General features: G+C 44.5%; 1 protein-coding gene across 4 annotated transcripts in view; it reads left to right on the forward strand.

The window, feature by feature from the left end:
- The window catches only part of WDFY2 (WD repeat and FYVE domain containing 2), a 64,562-nt gene extending 44,665 nt beyond the window's left edge, over positions 1 to 19,897 (forward strand). For all 4 annotated transcript variants that reach the window (XM_085536227.1, XM_015851861.3, XM_085536229.1 and 1 more), the window contains 9 exons: positions 5,296 to 5,350; positions 8,806 to 8,956; positions 10,721 to 10,833; positions 11,203 to 11,329; positions 12,806 to 12,911; positions 16,524 to 16,625; positions 17,210 to 17,340; positions 17,555 to 17,663; positions 18,809 to 19,897. In XM_085536227.1, coding sequence (XP_085392353.1) covers positions 5,296 to 5,350; positions 8,806 to 8,956; positions 10,721 to 10,833; positions 11,203 to 11,329; positions 12,806 to 12,911; positions 16,524 to 16,625; positions 17,210 to 17,340; positions 17,555 to 17,663; positions 18,809 to 18,838 — 924 coding nt within the window. In that variant the 3' untranslated portion in view covers positions 18,839 to 19,897. The remainder of the gene's footprint in view (positions 1 to 5,295; positions 5,351 to 8,805; positions 8,957 to 10,720; positions 10,834 to 11,202; positions 11,330 to 12,805; positions 12,912 to 16,523; positions 16,626 to 17,209; positions 17,341 to 17,554; positions 17,664 to 18,808) is intronic.
- Positions 19,898 to 20,331: the final 434 nt, after the last annotated feature.

Below are 20,331 nucleotides of genomic sequence, written 5' to 3' on the forward strand. Positions count from 1 at the left end.
GCTTCCCGTTTGAGAAGTATATGTGTGTTGGGGTGAGGATATTTTTGCTAGTGGTTGGGAGAGAGAATATTTACTGCAGTGGATCTAAAGCTGTAGTGTGGTAGATTGCTCCAAATATTTCTCCAGCCCTCACATAAAGATTGAGTGAAGTCTGCAGTATTTGTTAGGCAACTAAACAGTCTTAATTTGCATCTATCTTTAAAAAATGGTAAAAAAAAAATACTTGACAAACAGCTGAACAGCTGTTGTTTTATTAAATGAATGTCCTGTTAGTCATGCCATACCCGAGCTTTCTGAAAGCAGCAGTTGAGAGGGGAAAAATAATGTTTGAGAGGCAGAAGATGAATTTCTGCTCTATATTTAGCTGCTTTTCCCAGTTTCAGGGTTCAGATTTTGTTTTCATCTCAATTGGAGTTGCTCTTGTAGGCTGAAAGATTTGGTTTATTAACATCTCAGAGATCTGAGTGTGTGGAAAGGAAGGAGGATATTAAAACAAGAGCCTGACTTTTAGATTTGGAATAGGGAATAGCAGTTGACCTTAACCATTGGATTTTTCTTGTGGAATAGTTGATGAAATGCTGTGTTACCATATAGAAAGGAGCTAGGGGTCAGGGAGAGACTTCTATGCTCCATCAGTAGACTTCTACAGTTTAAGATCAATTTTATCGTCATTTCTGATTTTACTGCTGTTGTCTTTGCTTTATGGGCTTTATAACTGAATATATGTCTGTAGGTTGGCAGAAAGGCAGCTATCTGCACTAAACCAAGATGGTATTTGGGATGGGACATGTAACCCTTTTAGCTGTTGATCACGAGCTGTTTCGAAGCTGTGCAGGTTTTGACCCATCAAGCTATTAATGGCTCAGCACCAGAGATTTTCAGTGCTTATAGAAGATTTCTCCTTTTGTATCCAGGAGATGGGACAGCTGCCCAAGAATTCTCTGCACCTCTGAAATTCCCTCCTTCCCACTCTCCAAAATAGCTTTAATTTTCCAGTCCTACTGGATGCATATGTTTTCACCAGGCCTTTGAAGAATGTGAAGGCAACTTTAAATAAGGCATTTAAGTATTCCAGCTTGATGAAAGAGATGTCCTTTATCTTTGTGGCATTTTGCCTTGAAGAGTCAGAGAGTCTGAACGAGGTCTAATATTTTCCATTCTAGAGCTAAAGAAGGTTAATAAGGCGTGCTCCATACAAGCACCTTTTGGAAGGACATCCTGAGCACAGATACAGGAGTATACATGTGAAATTAGTCTAGCACAAAAGCAAACAAGCAGGCCTTGCTGTCCACAGAGCAAGAGAACTTCCTCCAACGAGGTGGTCTTAGTGCACTTTTACTGTGTAACCCTCAGAAGAAATGTACAGACATCATGTCAAGTTAATCTTTTTGTGCTGCTGCTTTTACTTTCATGCATAAATACGAATAAAAAAGTGAAACTGCCTTTCACATGATACTCTGGAAAGTTATGTGGCTTTTGGTTAAGTCTGACACCTCAGAAATGCCTGTGGTGCCTTTTGAGAAGGATGGGCAGTGATGTTACTGTTAGATAAAGATGTTCCAGCAAAGCCACAGTGAAGTGTGGTTTTAGGCTCTGTTTCTCCTTGCTTGTGTTCCAGTGAAGCTATTATATGCTTGGAGAAGGTCTACAAGGAAAACGGGTCACAGGAACAGACCTCTCAGAATTCTTTCTTGGGGATGGCACTTAGTATAGATTCATCATCCACATCATCGGATCTTGCAGAGTTTGGCTGTAAACAGTACTTGAAACACGTAGGCTCTACCTGCTGGTGTGCACCTCTGCCACAGTGGGAAGTTTAATGTTTTTTCCCCCAAGAAATAGCATAATAGTTTCTATCCTATTCTGATTTTTGCACTTAATGAAGTGAGAAGATTGTAATCATTTTATAGACCTCGCTTTGCAGCAGATGTAGACATAGTCTCTGACATTAGATTTAAGACAATTCATTCTTCTCAGTTCCTGAAGGTAGTTTGCTGCTCTCTGGACGATACAGTGAGAGCACTGTCAGTCACTTGTATTAATAGGATCAAGTCAAGCCTCTAAGGAGATCCACACTGTGCTGTCAAAATGGCATCATCTAACAGAGTATAGACTGTAGATTCCCTGAGGTGGGAGCTAGGCTGTGAATGGGTAACATACTAATATTCTTTATAGAATATAAACTCTTGAGATGGGATTCTGTTCCCTATGCAGATGTCTCTAGTTCTGTTTTGTGATCCATCACTTGATGAATCCTGCAGCTCTGAAAGGGTATGGCTGTTCTTTAGACTCTGTGTCATATCAGCCAGCACCCATGGCCAAGGATTCTGAACTGGCATGCAGTAGGGTATAGGTTTTGTTTACCTTAACACAAATAATTAGAAACTGGACACCAGTGATATTTGCAGGCTGAGAAGCTTTAAACTCAAGATGGGAAGTTTGTGGTGTGTATGTGTTACAGTGTGAGGGAGATGTGCTCTACGAAGGTATAACTGAGAGCCTTTGTGCAGCAGCGTCATGGGCATTGGGTTGGCCTTTTCAGATGCTCAGGACTTCACCTTAAAGGCTTTTGTAGCACCGAGTACAGCAAGGGTGTAACTGTAATAAGCTTTCCTTAAACAGACAAGATGGATCAGTAATGTTTTCAGTACGGCAAAAAACAAAGCGAAGAAACTCAAAGGAAAAGAAAAAAAAAGCAACAAACCCACACACAAGAAAACCCTGTGAAGAGCAAAGGATGATCTTGCCAGAAAAACCTTTAATCCCTGTGAGGAAGGTTTTTGGTTTTTCAATTCCAAGTGCTGTAATTTGTCACAGTCCCTCCTGTGCAAAAGCACTGTCACAAGACTCAAATCTTTCCCTGTCCTCTTAACAAGCACCAGCTGAGCTGCGTGGCTGACCTCAGCCTTTCTAGCTCATTAAGAAGAGCCCCAAAGCTGCCTAATGAGAACTGAAGCATCAGCAGCTCTGAGAGGAGCGTAACGTTGATGTGTAGAAGGACAAGAGCCAGTTTCTGTTGGTACAATGTTAAAAGAGATGTAATCAGTGTTTTTGTAGCGCAGCAGCCACAATGTATGTGCAATAGGGCATGAATTTGTGGAGCAAGGTGCCCTGTGTTAAATTACCTGTCTGCTGATGTAATTAAAACATCTGGCCTTGAGAGGGATGGGGGAATGTGGGCAGTGGAAGAACATGTGACTGTGTACAGGGGACCAAGAAATAAAAGAGCTGAAAGATTAGAAAACGTGGAAACAAGGAGATGAGTAACAAATGCTTTCAGGGGAGAAAACAAGATGCAAGAAGGGGGGAGGTGGGGAGAAGAACATGTGATATCATGACACCCAGCATTCAGGTTAATGGAACTGTGTTCATATTGTACTGTGTGTTCAACTCTTTAGATGGCGTGCTCCATCAATAGTGTGTAACTGTGGCTTGTAAGAAAGCACACCTAATCAATACTTGGCTTACCTTTACTAATTGCCGTTGTGTTTTGATTCACTGCATTGTAATGGAGGGATCCGGGAGACTTTTTCAGCCTTCCATTAAGTTATCCACGGATAACTGAGCAGAATGACCACGTCAGGTTTGTCAAAGGCAAAATGCCAAAGCGGAATTTGAATGCACATTGTTCCTTATCTCTGCAGTTCTGATCACCCGCATCTGCGTGTCAGCCTGATGCAATCTGGGTTCAGTACCAGGACTGGCTGATTGATGGGAAAGACAAACATATTCTCCAACCACACGTTGCAGCAATTAAAGCTGTTTCTTTTCAGGCAACATCAGCAGACAGTTAACGTTCATGGAACAGGGTCTTTAATTCGAGTGGGCTTTGCAGAGAAGTATCCTGGGTGGTTTAACATTCTTCAGGCTGTGGTTAATTAAAACCACTTCCCCCATAAGTAGGTGGGGAGGTATAGCAGATTTGTAATGCTCTGTGGTTTGTAGAGTTAAGGTGACCCTGGTATAGAAATCCAGCTGACTTAATTGATTTGCCACCACTGTTTAAATAACACCCCTCATTGTAATTGTCAGCTGCCAGAGGAAAGCTAAGAGGAGGTGGATAAGAATAAAGGAGTGGAAGGTTGTGCAATTCAAGAGAACATATTTATTACCGATTTACAAGCAGAGAACTAGAAACAGCACAATACATAGCTGCCTCAACCCACTCACTGTTGTTTCCTGGAAGCTGGGACCTGTAGGTTCCAATAGATGAGTATAGCAGCCTCTCTGCCTTGGTGCCAAGCAGGAATTATGGTGTATTAGGGGCAATCCAGGTGCTGGAGTGCCATGCTGATTACCTGGAGACCCCACAGGATATACAGAATGACTCTCCTTGTTCCAGTTCAGAAAAGTTGGGTAAATATCAGTATTTCAGTGGTCAGAATGTTTTCTCATACTCTTCAGCACTAAACATTGGATTTGCCTTATAAATAGCCCATGGGCTCATGAAGCCCAGTCCTTTCTGTCAGTGCTTTTGGCAGTGCTATATGCATGAATATTGCACAACTTTCAAATGTGGCTCATCTCATGTTTTACAATGTTCCTTTTATTTTCACACTATTTCCAGATGAAATCAGTTTGGTTGCTGGCCCTGAGCTAGATTAGCCCGGGGAGTTTCGGCATAGTTTGTTTTAAATAATTCAACACGATGTGTTTCCAAGCTCCTTGTTCTTTCTCACATTTCTCTCAGCAGGACGTGTGCACATAATTACCTGAGGGCCATTTGAAAGCCAGTTCATGTGGTGGTGCTGCAGGGCCCACCCTTTGCCAGGTGTTTCCTCCATAGTGAGGCTGTAGGAGCTGTGTGTTGTGACCACTGTTTCCCCTGCTCTGAGCAGCTTTCCCCTTCACAATAAGCAGCAGGGACACCCAGGTGCTCATTCTGTTTAACCACACACAACTGTTCTGAGAGCTGAGACCTCCACGCAGACTCTTTACTGCTGATTGTCATCATTTGCATGCTCTAAAAGCTAATTTAAAGATGGTTAAACAGCAGGACTGCAAAGCATCTCCCCATAGGGAGTTCTTCCCTGGCTGTGGAGAGAGCCAAGCTGGGTCACTCCCTGTGCCCATCCCTGGGCAGCCACCCTCTGTGGCCATGCACGACTGCTTGGTAGCCACAACAGAGCAGTAGCAAAGCAAGAAAGTCTGCTTCTAAGATGCCAGAATAAATAATAATTAATAGCGAGATAAAATCGAGGTGTGTGGAGGGAGGGGGAAAGTCTGTGTTTGTTTGCCTGAAGAGACTTCACATCTCTAAGCCCTGTTTCTATGTTGCTTTTTCTCTTCCCCCAGGAATTCATTTTATCAGAAGATTACAACAAGATGACACAAGTGAAGAGTTACCAGGGTAAGAACCACGGTCTGTGCTAATTAGTCTGTATCTTCGTTAATTTTTATTAACGTGCTCTTAAGGGGCGTGAATAGAAATATTCCCCTTCACTGTGATTTTTAAGCTAATATAAATGCTGTTTTCATCGATAGATCAATACTGTGCTTTGTTCTGACACTACAAGACTGTTACTGAGCTATTTTGTGCTCTGTTTTTCATTTTAAGTGTACTTTAGGAATGTCATCATAGAAAGAAAACCACTGTCATTGTCCCCTTGTCCTATCACCATCCACCCATGTAAAAATGTTGATTTCCCTCATGTTTATAAGCTCCCTTTAAATACTGGAAGGCCGCAATGGGGTCTCCCCACAGCCTTCTCTTTTCCAGGCTGAACAAGCCCAGTTCCTTCAGCCTGTCTTCATAGGAGAAGTGCTCCAGCCCTTGAATCATCCTTATGGCTCCAGGATCTTGATTTTGCAAAGCATTGCTAAAATGTGTCTGTTTTTTAGTGTCCTTTCATGAATGCAGGGAGAGCTGTAAAATCAAGCCCAAATGCCCACTTTGTTTCAGTCTGTGAATGAAGAAAAGTATCAGATGACAAACAAAGTATACACATGAATGAGACCGCTGCAGTCTTAATTTGTATCTCAATTTGTGATTCACTCCACAGTCCCCAGAGTCTGACCCATGTGGGTTTCAGCACTGAAGAGTCCCACTGGTGAACCATAACCTGCAGACACCACTTTTCATACAGCAGTCAGAGACCACAGACAGTGTCTGCCTTCAGGCACTCACACCTAAGCATGCAACACTTGCTGCCTGCTGTGTCTGTCTGGGGCACATCCTAACTCTGCATCTTTGCTATCAGGGGATATCACTGGGTATGGAGTGCAGCAGTGCTTCTGAGACAGTGCTGCAAAGAGAGAGGGTGCCTACTTGCACCGCACTGTCTTGAGAGTTCAGGGAAGGGAAGTGTGGCCTTTCTGCTAAGCAGGGCACAGTCAGCAGAGATAAGCCTTCCTCACCTGTCTGTGGTGACTGCCCTCCAAACCCCTCCATGAAGTACACCTTCCTAATATGGCCATGTTAAAGTATAGGCGTTGGGATGGGTGGGAAACAATGAGGCATTGTTCTAAGTAGCTGAAGCAGCTCTAGTGACTAAAGCACTAATTGTGTCTTAAAAAGCCAGTTGTATGTCTGCCAAATAGTCTGCTGGTGCATGCGTATAGGCTGTGCTTCCCTCTGTCCTTCCCACATGTGGGCTCCATTCTCCTGCTGGCCCCCTGTACTGTGGCCACATCCTCCCTCCATTCCCACTTCTCATTTTAGCTGTTGCTGCACTGAGCAGTGCTGGAAGTGTTTGCTCCACCTTTGTCAGCACACAAACAGTGTTCAAGCCTTCTGTGAATGAAGGACCACCGTTTTATTTGTGCTGCTTCATGTCTCTGAGCCGATACTAATCCTAGAGCCCAAAATTCTGCCTTGCCCCACTGTCATCTTCTGGAATTTTTCTTTAAGCCTCACAACTTGTTAAACTTCATGAGGTTTCTGTGTTTAGTTTGGGGCTCCTGGGATGAGGAAGTCCCAGAGCAGGGCTGCCAAGGTGACAAGGGAGGGGGGACATGTGGTGTGTGAGGAGAGGCCAAAAAGGGTTGGTTCTGCTTGGCATCAAGAGAAGGCAGAGATGGGTCTTACAGTGCTGTACAGCCACACAATGGGACGGTGAGGAGGCAGTGCCACACTGCTCTTAGAGGTGTACAGTGAAAGGACAAGAGGCAGTTAACAGAGATTGCAACACAGGGGGGAAAAAGTTCTGATTAGATAGCAGGGATTTTTGTTCTTCAAAATGGAGGAGGTCAAACACTGGAGCAGGTTGTCCAAATAGGCTGGCATATCTCCATCGTTGATAAAACATCCCTGGGTAGGCCTTGAACAGCCTGATCACAGCCAGCTTTGCAGTCCTGTGGCAGTGCCTGGGTCTGTCTGAAGCACTGCTGGGGCACACAAGCTCTCAGGGCATGTTTGTGATCCCATCGGGTCCTTGCATCAGCATGGATACTGGCATGGCCCCTTCTGCAGTGCTCCACTGGCTCAGGAAGACCAACAGATACATGAAGACCTGCCTTAGTGCAGTGGGGATCACTGAATTTCTTCCCTGAAGGAGGAATCTGAAGGTAGACAGATCTGCTTGGAAGCCTCTTATTTTTTTAACATAATTTGTTCTGCCTTGTGGAGTTTGATCGTGACTCTCATCTGTGCTTTATATTTGTGCAAGGCAGGCAGCAGTCTTTCCATATTGCTCTTGTTGAACTTCTCTGCATTTCACACAGAGGGTCTGGAGTGGTTGTTGTGCTTCCAGAGATGTTTAATGTTTCCATCATGTCAGCTTCTACACTAACAAACGCAAGCAGCCCTCTTTGTGTGACACGTGTTGCCGAGTCTCAAAACAGCAATAAAGCAGCAAGGCTGCGGATTGAGGAGCACAGCAGGCACTGCTCACTTACAGCTGGGGATAATCCCATGTGTCTTTCAAGCCACTTGTTTTAATAAAAAGTCATCTCACTCAGCACTTCACACCCAAACCCAGTGGTCATTCATACAGAAATCCCTCTGTACAAGCCTGGGTTCCATTGTTTTAATGAAAAGCTTTTGATGAGTTTATTTAGGTGGCAGCAGAAACGTATTCGTTCATCTGTTTTATTCATTTTGCCCAGCTGTGATCTTTTCAGTTTTTTGGATTATTTTTTTCCCAGTTTCTTTTTTAGCTGGTTACCATGCAGATCTAAAGCTTCCTTTTGGTGTAGGGTTGTGCCTGTGTGTTACTCCTCCTTCCACTGAGGTCCTGTGATCCAGGGCCAGATCCACTGGAGCTGGCAGTGTGCTTCTTCATGAGAATCTGCTCCGCCATCTAAAAAACAGCTCAAAGCAGATTGAAATACAGCCCGGAGTGCTTTCCACAATGGTAGTTTGTTGATGATGGTGCAGTGTTGGAAAGAAGACTTGTGCTACCTCAAAAGATGGATGGATCCTGTAGGCATATAAAGAATTACAAGGGCTACAGCTGTCATAGCATGCAATGAAGAGCTTCTCTATCAGCTCATCCACACAAATCAGCAAACAGTGGTGATTATACTGAAAAATAGTGTTTGGTAGCTGAGAATTTGGTCTACAAAATAGTGCTATTGTGCTCTTTGTATCTGCTGTAGTTTCCATGGAAATAAATAGGAGGCATTACTTTCAGAGCAGTGTACATCAACTTTGATTCTCTTCTTCCTCAAGCTGCTATTCAGGAGAGGAACCTTACATGGTAGCTTAAGTTGAGAGGATTACTGTACACAGCTGTCTTCTGTAGGAAAGACTGAGCAGATGAGTGCAGAGCGGCAGAGCTGGGCGCAAGGGGATGGCATTTCCTATGGTCTTCTGCCTGCGTGTTCTTTGCCATGTGACTACCTGTCTGTCTGCTTAATTTTCAGCTCATCAAAGCAGGGTCATCATGATTCTGTTTGTCCTGGAGATGGAGTGGGTGCTGAGCACCGGCCAAGACAAGCACTTCACCTGGCACTGTTCAGAGAGCGGACAGCGGCTGGGAGGTTACCGCACCAGCGCAGGGGCCTGCGGCCTGCAGTATCCTTTGCTGAGCCCTCTGTGTCGGCGCTGCCCTTTGGCTCTTAAACAGCTTTTTTGTTTGCTTTTGGTTTGTTGGTTTTATTTCTAACTCTCCTCCAACATTTGTGCCCTGTGTAGGTTCAGTGTTATGACAAGAAACTGTTCTCTTAAACAAACAACAACAAAAGATCAACTGTCTGCTCTCCTTGCTTCGTCTCTTTAATGCGGGGTGGCATATTTAGGTCTAAGTGAAACAATGGGCAATCTGCAACCTGTTGTGGTCTGCCATTGTAATAAATAAGGACAGGGCCTTCGTTTTAAACATGCTGCTCATTCTTTTTTTTTTCTCTGAGAAATGATGGTAACAAAGTAGGTCAGCGATCAGTTCAGTGTGCGTTTGTGCATGATGGTAAGAATCGAATGGCTTTAATATCAAATAATCAGCTCTTGTCCTTCACTCTGGAACAGCCCACTGTGCACTGGGAATTTGTGCTAACTAAAGAATAAGTGGCTCCAGAAATGACACTCAAGTGCCTTATTCACCTGGAGCTGCCCCAGCTGCCTAGCAATAAAAGAAATATTAATTCAGCTTTATTGCAAATGAAAAGGGAAGTGGAAAAGTATGAGCTCTTAGTCTGGAAGCAGGGGTTAGCGTAAACAGTCTTCAGTGGCCCGTAGCATATGTGGTGTAGATAATACGTGTTGTGTTACTTCATGGGAAATGAGACCGGCTCAAAATTAAACTCAGAGTGAAATATATGGGCTTGCTTTGTAACCTCAAGCTGCATGAAGGGCAAACTGATCCAAATGGCCTAGAGGGTGAACTCCATTTTTAGTTAATTTCCTAAAGAGTTTAGAAAGTGCAGTGCAAGAATTTGTTCCGCCTTTCCTAAAGCTCCCTAGAGAGACAGACTGCTTCAAGCAGATCCAAATTATGGAGGACTTTGTAATTTGGGTCATCAGATGTTGCTGGTGGAGGGCAGGGGAAAGGACAAGCTTTGATAAGTATCGCAGGGAAACTTAGCAGAGCCTGGGTTGTGGGGTTGTTTGTTTTTTTCAACAGAGTCATGTGAGCACTTGATCAGTTGAAGCAACTTTTCCTTAAGTAAACAATGAGGAATCTAGGTGTGCAATTAAATCAAGTGAGCTCAGAATCTACTGAGATAGACTGTTCCTGTAGGTGGCTGAATGGATGTCGATGTTACTCCATTCAGAATATGGTGTGTGGTACAACTGATGTAGCCTGTGCTTGCCAAATATGACATGAAATGTCCATTGGCTCTTGCATCATAATCGTGTTGCCATTAAATCGGTATTAAAAACATGTAAGGAGATATTCATGGAATCATAGAATGGCCTGGGTTGAAAAGGACCATAATGATCATCTAGGTTCAACCCATCTGCTGTGTGCAGGGTTGCCAGCCACCAGACCAGGCATATTCCTCTGGAGGACTTATGTGATGTCGGCTGGTGTTCTGAGAAAAGAGGGGACTTGCATTCGTGTACCTAAATGTAATGAAGAGGTTGAAAACAGTTGTTTTAAACAATACGGGGAAAGAGCTTATTGCAAGGTTGTGTAACTTTGCTTTATCTCAGGGAGACTGCATTATTGGTATGAACAACTATGAGTTTAATACCTAAAAATATGCTCTGTTTACCTTCTTGGGACTGGAGCACTATTCACAAGGTTGTAGCACACTCATGTTAAAAGAATGAACAAGTCACTGAAAGTAATGCATAGCTTGTGTAAACAATGTATGTTCCTCAGCATTTATCCATCAGATTTGATGTGGAAACCCGGCACGTGTTTGTTGGCGATCATTCTGGGCAAGTAACCATACTCAAATTAGAGCAAGAGTCCTGCAGCCTGGTGACGACATTTAAGGGGCACACAGGTAAGGCTTGAGGAGGAGACCCTGCTTGGTTCTTCACCTGTGCTCAGCATCAGAGTGGTACAACTATCCTGTGAAACAAGAGCATGAAAGGGAGATTAAACTGTCACTGTCACTCTTCATATCCCTCCTTTTTGACTGTAGTTCAGTCACAAGGTAGTCCAATCTGTGTGCTAAGGCACTATGAAGATTCCCATAATCATAGAATCATAGAATGGTTTGGGTTGGAAGGGACCTTTAAGATCATTTGGACCCACATTTCTAATCACTCTCTCTCTTCCTTTTTTTTAAAATAATGTTTAAATATGTATCTGTATTTCAAGCTACGTTCTTCTGCAATGAATTGACTGTTCTATGCATCTCCTGTTTCAGGCGGTGTCACTGCTCTCTGTTGGGACCCAATACAGCGAGTTTTGTTCTCAGGCAGTTCTGACCATTCCATTATAATGTGGGATATTGGAGGAAGAAAAGGAACAGCCATCGAGCTGCAAGGACATAAGTACGTTCAAAGCTCTTCCTCCTGCCTCATGTGAAAGCAAAAACAGCCCGGAGGTTACAATCTTCACATGGCTTGAGCTTGTATGTGTGACCCCCCCTCCCCACCCTTGGTCCTTATACAACAAGAATAAATGGCTTACAGTAGGTTTTTCAGCATCCAGACCTATGGGCTGATGTGAAAGTCTGCAAAAGGTAGTGAAAGAAAGCACAGTTACCTGCAGTCCAGAGTGTGTCATGTGGGAGTCTGCACCTCTGTTGGAAAGGAGGGGTCCATAAATGAGAACAGCTGGAGGGAAAATTCCTTCTTTTTTAGGTGTCAGCTTCTTTCCTTCCCCTAGAGGGAGCATCAGGCTTGGACAATTAGTCCCGTTTGGCTGCGTGTTAACCGTGTGTTTTCCATCTCACTTAACCTGCAGCCTGAAATGTAATGTTCTTTACCCATATGTGCCTGCAGCATCTCCTTAATGCAAAGAGGCTTCATCTTTATACATACAGGCCTCACATTTGCACAGCACAATAGATGTTTATGAAGAAGAGCAATCATATACTGGACACTGAGTAAATTAGAGGTAAAGTGTTGCCAGCTGCAGTGGCTTCCAAGCCTTTTAAATACTCATAGAATCATAGAATTACCCAGGTTGGAAAAGACCTTGAAGATCATCAAGTCCAACCGCAGCTTAACCATAGTACCCTAACTCTAACAACCCTCTGCTAAATCATATCCCTGAGCACCACATCCAAACGGCTCTTAAACACATCCAGGGATGGAGATTCAACAACCTCCCTGGGGAGCCTATTCCAGTACCTAACTACCCTTTCTGTAAAGAAGTTCTTCCTAATATCCAACCTAAACTTGCCCTGGCGCAACCTGAGGCCATTTCCCCTCGTCCTGTCATAGCAGGATGAGGGGAACCTCATAGCAGGTTTTCAGCGCATTGACAGTACATATATGTGGGACTAAGCACGCCAGGCTCAGGTTTGGAGGGGCAAAATCCCATGGCCTTTGCTCTGACAGTATTTACAGCTTCTTATGTATTCATACGTTTCCCTTGAGTGTTGCTGCACTCTGCTGGACATTTTCTTCGGGCTGCTGGGATTTCAGAGCACTGTGGAGCTTTTGTGAAATCCCCAGATCATCCTCACACCCTGACGCTGATGCTCACTAACGCACCCCTGCTACATTAGTTGCTGTGGAAATAAGAACTTTTAGTATGAAGTACAAAGATTTACCAAAACTAAGTGTTCTTAACTTACTGAAGAGAATGGACCTTGCTAAGGCTACATTTAAACACTCAGATGTGAGCTGCTGGGTGGCACTGCCCATGGCAGAGGGTTGGAACTGGGTGTGCTTTAAGGTCCCTTCCAACCCAAGCCATTCTGTGATTCCATGGTTCTGTGATTCTTTATTGTATGTTTTGTGCTTACTTTTGTGCTAGCCTAAAATGGTTGATTAGTAACTGCCTTGTTTCTTTTCCAGCGATAAAGTTCAGTCTCTCTCCTACGCTCACCACACTCGGCAGCTCATCTCTTGTGGTGCCGACGGGGGAATAGTTGTCTGGAACATGGATGTTGAGAGACAGGAGGTAGGGGCATCATTCCTGCTGATTTGTATCAAGCAGTCTTGGGGAGAAAGTGGCCTTTCTAATGTGTGCAACTTTCAATTAGAACAAGAACTCTTCAGGCATTAAAAATGTTGTTGGATATGCTCCAGTTCTTACACAGCAATTATGCCATACCTTTGATAATACGGTACAGGGGAAATTATCTGGCAGAAAATGTGTATTAAATAAGCCGCTAAATGGTTTCTGTCCTTTACGTTGCTGCTCTGAAAGTGTCCTCTAAGGGTGTGAGATGTTCTGCTTTATTTTTAAGGACACCATGAGCAATGCTGTCATTTCAAAGGTAAATGGACAGATTGATAATTATTTGGATTTTTGTTAAAAAAACAGAATTAGAAGGTTCTTTGTTATCTCTGGCAATGTGCAACCCAGTGTTGGTTTCCACTCTATTCTTGCTGTAAAGGCATTTATTTATAGCTACTATTGTGCCTTGCTACCCATTGGTGCAGCCATATGGAAGTGGGCAGAGGACAGCGCCGCTGATACAAACAGTACCATTTTACCTACACGTTCGCAACCACCTTGGTGCTGTGTGGCCAACAGATGCAAAGCAGTGCAAATTGTACCCCAGCTCTTTGGGCTGCAGGAACAGCTGTTCCTAATGCTCTGCCCTTTTCCTATGGGTGGGTGCTGAGGCCCTGAATACCCCTGGTGGGTCAGATGGGGTGAGGTTACTCCCAGCCAGTGTGGGGATGTGGCTGGGAGAGATGCATCTGGAAACACGTCTGGGTACATCCCTTTACCTGTTCCTTCTAGTGCGTGGTGGGGAAGACCACTGTAATTAAGATTAGAGGAAAGCAAGGAAGGATAAAAGCCGAGAGTTTTTCCCAGCTGCTTTTGGCAGCACAATTTGTAATCAGCTTTGCTGCTTCTCCATGAGGGTTTTGGTCTCCCTGGGTTGTGCATGTCTCCCTCGAGCAAGGAGAAAAAGATAAGTGGAAAATTGGATTTAAAGACCTGCTCAAACAGACCTAGGCAGGAACCAAGCTACTCTTGCTCCCTTTTTTTCCCCCTGTGAATTAGCATTCCAGTTGGTTCTCTTTAATGGCCAATTATATCATCAGCTCCCAAAGTGAAACAAAAGCAGAGTGGGTTTCTCCCTCTCAACAGATGTTTCCTTTTGGCCGCAGCATGAACATCCAGAAATGGAAAACTTACTTACTGGCTGCCTTCAAAAGACTGCAGAAAGGGTTAAGAAGAAAGGGATAAGACTGGCTGGTTGCAAAACAGGCAACAATAATGTGAGAAGACTGGTTCAAAAGTGGAGGGGGGAGTCTAATGAGCTACAGGAGGGCTGAGCAGCAGGTGCTGGATGTGTGTGGTGTTCTCTCTGACTATGGCAATGTGGGCTCATTCTTGTTATCCACACTGCAATGGGGCATCCATTGTGGTAAACCACCTCCAGAACATGAACCCTTAAGATATGATTATCAAATACTTAGATGTTGGCTTTGCTATTTTTCCCCGTATATAAGTTTTGCTTTTCTTTTTTCCCACTGGATGTGTGCTCTGTCTTCATTTTGATATCAGGTTTTTCCCACGTCTCTGCAATTGCCATTGGAATGAATTATGCCATTTTGTTGCTTGATTCCTTATTTTTATCTATTTTTAAAAAGCTGTGAGAAGAAAACATCTGAAAAATGCCGGAAGCTGTGTTTCTATTTGACTACAAAGCAGTTCCTTGTCACAAGCAAAACATCTTCATGTGTAGCACTCAGATGCAAATCTGTTGGCATTAATCTAAAAGGCTGTTATGGGTAGGAAAGACAGGGATTTGCCCCTACATAATGAACAGCGTTCAAAGTAACTGACAGAAGAAGCTAAAGCTCAGACTTCTCTGTGTTTCTTGCTGGGGGTCAAAACTGCCATGGGATCTGAGGGTCTCCATCTGCCTTCCCTTATCTTTGTCTGGCTTTCATCGTATTTTTAATTCTCAATCTCAGCTGCATTTCTTGCCTCTTTAAATTACAGTATGGAAGAAGCAACTGGCTCTAATGAGCCAAATGCAGTTTGTTAACGGGGCTTTCTCACAAAGTTTTGAACTTTACTTGGTATTTGTTTAATATTGACTAGTTGGGGCTGGGTAGGAGCATGCTGAGGCAGTGCTGGGAGGGCTGTCCCTCTCTGGGGATGGGACAGGCCTGCTCACCAACACCCACTTGGGGCTGAAACCTTGTCCTCGGGGTCTAGTCGTACTGGTGAGGTGAGAAGGGCAGAAGTCAGCCCCTGTCCAAGAACTCCTGCTGAGCCCAAATAGGACAGATGGATGGATGGAAAGATGTAGAAGGCTCAAATAATAGAATAGTTTTAGTTGGAAGGGACCCTTAAAGGCCATCTGGTCCAACTGCTCTGCAGTGAACATGGACACCTACAGCTCCATTGGGAGCTCAAAGCCCCATCCAGCCTGACCTTGGGTGTCTCCAGGGACTGAGCATCCACCACCTCTCTGGGCGACCTGTGCCACTGCCTCACCACCCTTATAGTAAAAAACTTCTTTCTTATATCCAGTCTGAATTTCCCCATTTCCTCTTGTTGTACCACAAAAGACCCTACTAAAAAGTCTGCCCCCTTCCTTCTTACTGCCCCCCTTTAGATACTGAAAGGCTGCTCTCAGCATCTCTGTCGCCTTCTCTCCTCCAGGCTGAACAGTCCCAGCTCTCTTAGCCTGTCATTATATGAGAGGTGTTCCATCCCTCACATCATTTTGGTGGCCCTCTGGGAATGCAGGAACCACGACTCTTTTGGAGTCCGGCATCCAAAGCTGTGTTTCCTGAACACTGTGGGGAGAAGCACTGCATGTCCACCAGCAAGGCACATGTCAGGGGACCCAAGTGTAGGGAAGGAGGTCGTTTGCTTCCTCCACAAGCCTTCATGCCATTTCAGGCATTTCCTGAGCTCCTTCAGTGTCTGGTAAGAGTGCTTCCATGCAGGGACTCCATTCCTTACTACTCTTCGCAGCAAAACCTGGCTGCAGGAGTGAGAAAGGCCTTTAATATTTTCTTTATATTCCTTAAATCTTTTTACTCACTTCATCCAAGAGTGCTAATCTACATGTGGGACTAAGAAATGGAAAGCTTTCTTTTCATCATCTATATGTGAAAGCAGGGAAAAGAGGTGTTTTGGGTTTTAGGCTTCTTCAGAATCTCATCTTGCCTGCCTTGTCAGAATTGCAGCAGGAATGCCTCTTGGAGTAGCTTGGATATTGGTAAGAACTAATTGCCTCCAGTGCAGATGGTTAATGCAGTCCAGACAATACATTTTTAGATACTTAATTCCAAACTTGAAGAGGCTGGGAGGCTTGTTTGTTCCTGGGTTATTTTTATGGACTTATGATCAGACTCTGCTTCATGGATGGTGGTGGATGACAAATGTGCCTCCTGTGTACTTCAGGGCTCAGAGCTGAGCCCCCAAAAAAAGACCCCCTCGATCAGGTAAAACGGTTTCTTGTGAAAGTGGGGAGTTTTAATCAAGTTAATCTGACCGCATTACTGCACCCCATCACATCTTCCTTATCTTGCCCCTGGGTTGTGATGGAAGTGGTTTCTCATGTCCTCCTCCTGTGTGTGTGTGTTGCAGACCCCTGAGTGGTTGGACAGTGACTCCTGTCAAAAATGTGACCAGCCTTTCTTCTGGAACTTCAAGCAAATGTGGGACAGTAAGAAAATAGGCCTCAGACAGGTTTGTATCAGTCTTTTGCTGCATTAATATGATGCAATTAGGCTTCTTCTCTCTCATAGTATGTTTGGTGATCTTTTTTTCCCCTAAAGGCTTGAAAACTTTCTCTTTGTTCTTCTAGAGATTACAGGATAGTGAGCTCCCCTCAGTGGTCAGGCTCATCAGAAGAAAAGGGTTTTTCTCTTTTTCTCCTTTTTAATTTTGTCAGCCTGTCCCAATAGCAAATATATATGATGGAGTCTGAGCTGAGTAAATTGTTTTGGGGCTGTGTGTAGCTTTAGCCATGTGGGATTTTGCTTATTGTCATCTGAATCTGTTGTAGAAAGAAATTTGCAGCTAATTCTTGGAGATCGTGCTGGAACTAAAACTGTTTTTAATGAGCTTGGGTAAACATCTGTAACTGTTTAAGCTGCATTGGAAAGGCTTACTGGTCTGCTTGGAACACTGCCGCACATCCCTGCACAGCAGGAGGGGGCTCAGAGCTTAGCTGAGCTCTGCCAAAGTGAGACGATAGAGCTGGGACTGGAGCAGTGACCCATCCCTGGGCTCATGGCTGAAGATGTCCTTTCACGTGTTGTCTCCCACAGCATCACTGCCGCAAATGCGGGAAGGCCGTCTGTGGCAAGTGCAGTTCCAAGCGCTCCTCCATCCCGCTGATGGGGTTCGAGTTTGAAGTGAGGGTCTGCGATAGCTGCCATGAGTCCATAACAGACGAGGAGTAAGTGTGGGTGCCCAGCAGCCCAGAGATGGAGTGGGACTGAGACTGGGAGGGCCTGGGTGGCTGCAAGGCTGGGGAGGGAGCAGCCAGTGGGGTGGTCCCTGGGTCCCATTAGCAGAAGTGCCATCAATGCCTAACAGTGCTCCCTTCAAATGCTCGTTTCCTTGCTAACTGCAGCTGTGTTTTTTGCTGATTTGGGATCTCTTCCTTTAAGGCGGGCACCCACAGCTACTTTCCACGACAGTAAGCACAACATAGTTCATGTACACTTTGATGCCACCAGAGGATGGCTGCTGACCTCGGGGACAGACAAGGTTATTAAGGTAGGAGGGAGAAGATTGTTCTAGCTTCTGTACTGCATTTCTTCTTCTCCCATGGGGATCCATGTATGTCCTAGCTACCATTTCCCACACTGATCTCTCTCACACCAACTGATAACGCTTCTGCCCAAAAAAGACCACAGGGATCTTGATCTGTAAACCCAAAGGGATGGAGATGAGACTAGTCACAGCCAAGTCAGTGCTAACAGTGCCCTTTCCATAAACAGGACAAAATGGCTTTTTGAAGTGGCTGATCTAGTTTGTGAGGCCAAATTAACAAAGGGCCCACAGATGTCAAAACTCCATGCAGAGAAGTAGCTAAAATAATGAATAAGTTTATAACAAGGCTTTAGCAATTAAAACCAACAACAGTAGAATCATACAATCACAGAATAATAGAATGGTTTGGGTTGAAAAGGACCACAATGATCATCCAGTTTCAAATCCCCTGCTTTGTGCAGGGTCACCAACCACCAGACCAGGCTGCCCAGAGCCACATCCAGCCTGGCCATCCACAGCCTCCTTGGGCAACCTGTTCCAGTGCGTCACCACCCTGTGTGTGAAAAGCTTCTTTCTAATACCTAACCTAAACCTCCCCATCTCAGTTTAAAACCATTCCCCCTTGTCCTAGCACTATCCACTCTTGTAAATAGGCGTTCCCCTTGCTAGGGGAGTACTGGAAGGCCACAACAAGGTCTCCCCAGAGCCTTCTATTCTCCAAGCTAAACAAGCCCAGTTCCCTCAAGCTTTCCTCACAGGAGAGGTGCTCCAGCCCTCTGATGATCTTAGTGGCCCTCCTCTGGACCCACTCCAAGAGTTCCACATCTTTCTTGTGCTGGGGGGCCCCAGGCCTGGATGCAAGAAAAGATCTACCTTTTAATTGTGTTAGAACTGCTAATCACTCAAGTTACCAATATGCTATGGGTTTTTATAGCTTAAAACCAGATATTAACCTGGTTTATAAGGGGAAAATGTCAAGTGATAAAAGTGTTGGGAAATGTAATTAAACTGTTGGACCCAGTGCATCCACCTCTGGGCACATAGCCTCCCTTAAACAGAAACTGAAAAGTGCAAATTGGTTTTGTGCATTATATGTTATTATATTTCACCACTACTCACCATATTCTGATACATTGTTGTATTAACAGCTGTGGGATATGACGCCGGTAGTGTCTTGATGCATCAGTGGAACTTGAAGGGTGACATTTACAGAAGAAGCAGATTTCCTAACCCTAATCATTCTGCAGAAGGTTGGTAACGCTGGGCGCATATGGCGGATGAGAAAGGAACTCGTGTGTTTACAATGATTTATGTCCTCTGCTTGATCAAGGCCGAACATTTGCACGAAGACTCTTTCCATTTATTCTCAAAATACACAAGAAGGTATTTTTTTAACTAATAGTTTGTACGATCCGACTCCGGTTGTCTTGAGTTTGTTTGGAGAATCCGTGTGCAGTGCAATGTTTAGTTTTTATACATCATGATGTCAGGATACTTTGCTGCTTTGTACCGAGGGTTCTTGGTTTGTGTCTTACCGCATCACTTGTCAGTGTAAGGCAGTCTGCTTTCCCCACCCGCGTGTTTGGGATGTTCCTGCTGATGGTGCTCACTTCAGCAGAAGAGCTCCAGGCACGGCCCTGCGCCTTCTCTGGTTTCATCACCTGATGGACTTGCAATTCCTACCAAGGGCTCTACCATCCTCTTGTCCAAGCAGACATCATCCAGAGAGCGTTTTGTTGTAGCTAAAGCACGGCTTCCTGCCACTTTCCTTGCTGCACCAGTTGCAAAACCCGGGGGCCAGGTTGCTTAGCAACTTATTTCTACAAAAGCTGGAATAGTTTTCTTGCTCGGAGCATTAGAAGGAGCACACGGACCTGCTTGGAGTCTGATGAGGCTGACAGGAGGATTCAAATGAAATTACTGGCATCAACAACTTTCAGGAGCGTATGCAGGAGGGTGGGGGAGTGGATCTAAAACTGGTCTGGGGTCGAGAAGTCTGTTTTACCTCTACCTCTACCTTGTGCAGCAGCATTTCAGCATTCGTACCTGCCTGTGTTGCTGAACATTAATTTGATTTTCCTGTTTTCCATACGGTTTGTCATATTTATTTTTTAAAATGACGATGATGTTTTTTATTAATTTCCTCTCTAGGTCAGAAACTGATATTGCTGAATGACACTTGTTGTCCCATTGTCATATTTGACAGTTTCTTTTAAGAATAAAGAAGTGTTTAAAAAGCCTGGCTCGATCAAACTTACCCTCCTGAAAGGAAAGTGTCAAGACGAATAATCAAAAGCAAAACATTTTTTGCTAGATTTGTCTTGAATGAAGAGTCATCTCTGGGTTCCTCTGAATCCATTTCACTGTTTAACACACTGTGGGCAACGCTCCTGATCTGCAGGCCGAGTGTTCTGCATCTCCTGTTGATGCAGGGCTGCTGTTGGTCTGTGATGAAATACAGCAGTCAGCAGCATTCAGCCTTGCTGCCATCTTGTGCTCTCAAGTAATCTTAAATCAGTGTTCAGCTCTGCTCCTGATGAGCCATAATGGCTGCAACAGGCCCGGGCCCACAGCATGAGTTGTGTTTAACATCAGTAGAGCTCAGAAGTCCACAAGCTGAGGATCTGCTCTGTGAATGCCCAACACTTTGGGACATGTCTTAACCAAACAA

The sequence above is a fragment of the Coturnix japonica genome, chromosome 1 (genome assembly GCF_054131305.1).
Source record: "Coturnix japonica strain WE chromosome 1, WE-NBRP24, whole genome shotgun sequence".
Lineage (NCBI taxonomy): Eukaryota > Metazoa > Chordata > Aves > Galliformes > Phasianidae > Coturnix > Coturnix japonica.